At 40.0% G+C, this 6,000-nt stretch overlaps 1 protein-coding gene across 1 annotated transcript; it reads left to right on the forward strand.

The window, feature by feature from the left end:
- The first annotated feature begins 2,372 nt into the window (after window positions 1–2,372).
- On the forward strand, window positions 2,373–4,128 carry LOC133869533 (cytochrome P450 710A1-like). The gene has a single exon (XM_062306559.1). The coding sequence runs from the start codon at window positions 2,373–2,375 to the stop codon at window positions 3,897–3,899; it is 1,527 nt and encodes a 508-aa protein (XP_062162543.1). The 3' UTR covers window positions 3,900–4,128.
- The last annotated feature ends 1,872 nt before the right edge of the window (window positions 4,129–6,000 follow it).

Below are 6,000 nucleotides of genomic sequence, written 5' to 3' on the forward strand. Positions count from 1 at the left end.
CACTTGAATAAAGTTTGAATAGTTTGAATAAACCCATCATATATTTATTATTATTATTCTTTACCATACCAATCATTATACACAACTTTTCATACAATCCAATCATTTTATACTATTATAAAACACTTTTTTAAAACCCATCATATATTTTTTTTTATTATTTTTTACCATTCCAATCATTATACACAACTTTTCATACAATCCAATCATTTCCAATCACTTTATACTATTATAAAACACTTTTTTCCAATCTTTCAAATTCAACACCCAAACACATATTTAAAAGAATCTAAAATTATATTCAACATCCAAACACATTTTCATTGCCTTGAAATCTGTAATCAAATTCAGAATATTATTCATATTCGAAATATTCGATACCCAAACGAACCAGCCCTTTCTTTTCTTTTTCTTTTTTTTTTTAACCCCTTTTTCCTTATTTAACTTGCTTGCCATGTTGATTTCAAATTTTCAATTATGGACTGACTTGATGCTACCAAATGGCATGAAGAACTTCGAGAGATGCATTTATCTTAGCCTGCCAGCAATCATCATGCATGTTTCCAACATACATATATATATATATATATCCTCTTGTTGTATGCCATTAGTTAAGAGCATATTTCTCTTTCTGTTTGTATAAGCTAATTTACAAAAGGGGTTATCCTGCTTCTCCTTGCCTTGGCAAAATTGCACCAGCAGTACGTAAGTGCTCACGTCAGTTTATTAGAAACTATTTTAATTACATCATAAAATAATTAATTTTTATCATTTATTTAAATTTAAATTTAAGTTAAATCATTATTTATTTTAAAAATTTAAGCCAATCAAAAATAATGAATATAATATTTTTTAAAAAAATTAATATTCTAATAAACACTTTATAATTAAAAGAAATTTAACAGTACTCTAGAGGGCTGTCATATAATCCATTTGCTAATCACACTACAAAAAAACATACAATTAGCCACGTTGCAACAGTAGTCGTTACTGTAGCCACGTGGCCAATTAGCCACGTGTAATAAATAGATGTGGCTAGATGATAGTTAGCCACGTGTAATTAATACGCGTGGCTAATTGGCCACGTGTAATAAATACGTGTGGCTAAAATATTTATATTTTTTATATTTATATTTGCAATTGGCCACGGAAATTAGCCACGCGTATTAATATGCGTGGCCAATTAGCCACGTGTATTTATTACACGTGGCTAATTGGCCACGTGTAATTAATACGCGTGGCTAAAATATTATATTTTTTTTATATATAATTTTTTATATTTATATTTTTAAAAAAATTATATATATATAAATCAAGAATTTGGCCACGTGGCTTTAGGCCACGTGGCCAAAATTGGTGCAGGTAGGCGAGCGGGACAATTCCCGTGCACCCACCTACCATTACTTTGAATATATAATATATATATATGTATATATTTATTCTCTTAGGCTCTCTCTCATTATTTCTCTGTTCCCTCTCGAATCTGTGTTCTCTGTTCTCTCTCTCTCAGTGTTCTCGCTCTCGCTCGCTCTCAGTGTTCTCTCTCTCCCTCTCGCTCTCTCTCTCTCTCTCAGTGTTCGTTCTATGTTCTCTCTCTCTCTCTCTCTCTCTCTCTCTCTCCGTCTCTCTGTCTCTCCAAAATCCGGCCGGCCAGTAGCACAGCAAGCACCAAATTAAAATAGAATTTAACAAAAATAAGAAACAAGAAAAAAAAAATTAAATTAAAAAGAAATTAACATAAATGAATAAAAATAAATTAACAAATAAATTAATTAATTAATTTTAAAAAATTAAATTTCTAATATTTTGCAACGTGTATTTAAATACACGTTGCAAAATGTTAGCCACATGTATTTAAATACACGTGGCTGAGTGGCCACGTGTTGTACCGTACACGTGGCCAATTGTACAATTAGCTACATTCAGATCTACGACGCACCGAATACGTAGCCATTTACACGTGTCTAACATTTCACCATGTGTACAGTATCCGTACATGTGGCGAAATGTAAGTGGCAAATTGCACAAATTTTTGTAGTGTCAACGGCGTAGAAATTTCAGTTTTGTTTATGTCTATAGAAGTAACAATGGAACTGCCTATGTTCTAGCATGCCAGGCAGCTTTTAGTAATGTAAATAAGGCATGATTAGAGGATATTCTAAGGAATATTGCTCATATTGCATATTGTAACTAAGGAATCAATCCTTAGATCCTATCGTTGTTTGGGTTGGTTTTTTTATGAATAATAGATTAATGTTCCGGTTCAAAAAAAAAAAAAAAAAAAAAATCTGCCTATAAATAATGCTCGATCGCTTGTCCAAAGGCATTAATTTCCCGCTCCTTTTCTCTTTCTTTTCCTTTCGAACAAAAACATGAACTCCATCTTAATCTCTCTCGCCCCGCTTGCCCCTTACCTCTTTACCCTTTTGGTGCTCCTCCTCTTCATGGAACAGATCTCTTACTTGAACAAGAAAAAAGGTGTTCCCGGCCCTGCCTTCGTCTTCCCGTTCCTCGGCAACGCACTCCCATTGGTCCGTCACACCACCAAGTTCTGGGACCTCCAGTCCGCGCTCGCCACCTCATCTGGGCGCGGCTTCTCCGCCAACTACATAGTCGGCAGGTTCATTCTCTTCATCCGCGACACCGAGCTCTCCCACAAGGTCTTCGCCAATGTGCGCCCCGACGCCTTCCACCTGGTGGGCCACCCATTCGGCAAAAAGCTCTTCGGCGACCACAACCTCATTTACATGATGGGCCAGGACCACAAGGACCTCCGCCGTCGGATGGCTCCCAACTTCACGCCCAGAGCGCTCTCCACCTACACCTCGCTCCAGCAGATCATTATCCTCCGCCACCTCATGCATTGGGAGCGCCTCGCTTCCCAGAGAAAGCATGAGCCGATCCCGCTCAGATTTCTCGCACGTGACATGAATCTGGAAACTTCGCAGACTGTCTTTGTTGGGCCCTACTTGGGCCGTGAGGCCCGCCAGAGGTTTAAGGTCGATTACAATTTCTTCAACGTCGGCCTCATGAAGCTGCCCATCGACCTGCCAGGTACGGCCTTTCGAAACGCAAGGCTCGGCGTTGACCGCCTGGTCAAGACGCTAGCGGTGTGCGCGGAACAGAGCAAAGCGAGGATGGAGAAGGGGCGGCAACCCTCGTGCCTGATCGATTTCTGGATGCAGGAGTTGGCGAGGGAGCTCGCGGATGCTGTCGCCGCCGGTTCTCCGTCGCCGGCGTACAACAACGACCTCGAGATCGGAAGCTACCTCTTCGATTTCCTCTTCGCGGCTCAGGATGCGTCGACCTCGTCGCTGCTCTGGGCCGTCACGCTCCTCGACTCGCATCCGGATGTGCTGGCGAAGGTTCGCGAGGAGGCCGAGTCGATATGGTCGCCGGAGTCGGATTCTCTGATTACCGCCGAGCAGCTCGGGCGTATGAAGTACACGCATGCGGTGGCGCGTGAGGTCGTGAGGTACCGAGCTCCGTCGACCGTGGTGCCTCATATAGCTGCGGAGGACTTTCCGCTGACGGAGACGTACACGATCCCGAAGGGTACGATCGTGTTCCCTTCGGTGTACCAGTCGTCGTTCCAGGGTTTCACCGAGCCGGACCGGTTCGACCCGGACAGGTTCTCGGAAGAGCGGCAGGAGGACCGGCTTTGCAAGCGGAACTTCATGGCATTCGGGGCCGGGGCCCACGTGTGCGTGGGCCAGAGGTACGCCTTGAACCACCTCGTCCTCTTCATGGCGATGTTCGCCACGTTACTCGACTTCAAACGTCACCGAACCGACGGCTGCGACGAGATCGTCTACGTCCCCACCATTTGCCCCAAAGACGATTGCATGGTTTTTCTCTCGAAACGGTGCGCACGTTACCCGATCCTCTCCTTGGACTGATCAAAAGATCTAAAATGCCCCTTCGTACGTTATTTTCTTTTGACTTTCTATGGGTTTTTTTGGGCGGGAAGGGGATAGTAATCATGGTATTATCGTTGTTTGCCACGTTGCTCGAGGGTGGATTGGTCCATGGATTTCCTGTGTTTTTGTGTTGTATTTTTTTACGAGTTGGGTACGTACATAGCCTATGGACGGTTAGGATTCTTTGGAAAATTGTCTTGATCCGTGATTGGTGGATAATTGGGCTGGTGTGGGGAATAAAAAAAATAAAAATAAAAAATTGTAAAATTTCTCTCTTTTTTATAGCTCACAATTATTTACGTAGCTCCTAATTATTTTTAACTACAATAATTTTACCATTGAGAAATGTTTTCTTCATAACTCTCACCCAACTCTCCCATAATTTCTCTCTTACATCGTGTGGATCAACATACATAGGACCCACACAATGTAAGAGGATCGTATGAGAATTGAGTGAGAAAGGTTGTGGGAGTATAAAATTGAGCTTGGATCCAAATTAAGGAGTTGGGCAGCAGTTTTAGCAACGACTTTGTATTTTGATTCGGTGCGCGCGCTTGACCTGAAGACAATAGGCTGCTTCCATGAACTCCATGAAATAATTAAGGTTGGAGTTGAGAAAGATGCAATAAGCACCCGTACGTGGATCATCTACCAACCCATCTATATATAATATAAATGAAAATGAAGATAGTAATAGATATTTGGACCGAAGACTTAATAAGGAAGTATCAGCCTTTGATCCAATAAATTTGAGCTCGAGTAACTTGTTGCTAAGGTGGGAAAACCAAGCTAGCTCTAGGTGTGGGTTCAGTGCGTATAGAGCTTTGGTTAATTTGCATATGTGTTGAGACAAGGAAGGATGAGTGAAACCTCGTGGTTAGCTCATGTAAAACTCCTGTTAGGAAACCATGTAGTAAGGCATTTAACTCTTGACATTTGCCTACTTTCAATTGAAACCAACTTCTCTTTATTTACTTTTAATTAGCTTCAGCCATTAATAACTCAGTTGTTTATGTTTTCAAATATTTTATTTTGGGCATGATATTTTGGAAGAAATTTTTTTATTTTTAATAATAATAAAATATGATTGATGTGATATAAAATAATAAGTTTATAATTTTTTATGGAAAAATGAAAAAAGTTTTATTTTATAGTTAATTTTTTTATTTGAGTAATAATAAAAAATTATTGATGTGATATAAAAAGTGAAAAACGTTAGAATGATATGAATTTTTTTTTTTTTTTTTAATTTTTATAAGAGAAATGAAAATAAAGGGAGGGAAGGAAACGTTGGTTATCAAACACACCCGATGGCCCTGTTTGGTAAATAAACTTCAAAAAATTATAATTTTTTTTTTTTTCACTTTTTATATCACATTAATCATTTTTTTATTATTATTCAAATTTAAAAAAAAAATCATTACAAAACAAAACTTTTTTCACTTTTGCATATAAATTATTTATATTTTATATCATATCTAGGGGTGGATCTATTCAGGGGCCTGGGTCTCCCGTAGCCCTAGATCTTTCCCCCCCAAAAAAAAATCTAAAAAAAAAATTAAAATTTTACCTACATTTTAGGAAAATTTTTAAAAAAAGTCATAAAAACCACGTCACAGCAGTTTCCCTTCCCTTTTCCATTCCCTAGGAAGTAAACAGTTCTTCCCAATGCATTGGGAACTACTGTTCACTTCCCATCTTATTTTATAATCTTAAAAAAAACTCTCTCCTCTCACGTCTGCCTCATCTCCTTTCTTCTTCTTCATTCTTTTTTTTTCTTTGCCCAAACCCACCATGGCCGTTTCTTCTTCGTCCAAACCAACAATGGCCGTCAGTTCTTCTTCTTCGCCCAAACCACCATGGCCACCTCTCTGCAACCTTCGCCTCCTCCAATGCCTTCCGGTCACGAAAATCCCAGACCCACCAGCCCCGCCTTGCCCGATGTAGGTGACGCATGGCCAACTGATTTGGGACTGTGACGAGCACAGCCCATCATTTGGGTCGGTGACGAGCACCATCCTCACTACCGGAGACCCTGGACGACTAGCTGCTTAATTGTCGAAGCCCTGGACGGAAAGCC

This window comes from Alnus glutinosa, chromosome 5 (genome assembly GCF_958979055.1).
Source record: "Alnus glutinosa chromosome 5, dhAlnGlut1.1, whole genome shotgun sequence".
Lineage (NCBI taxonomy): Eukaryota > Viridiplantae > Streptophyta > Magnoliopsida > Fagales > Betulaceae > Alnus > Alnus glutinosa.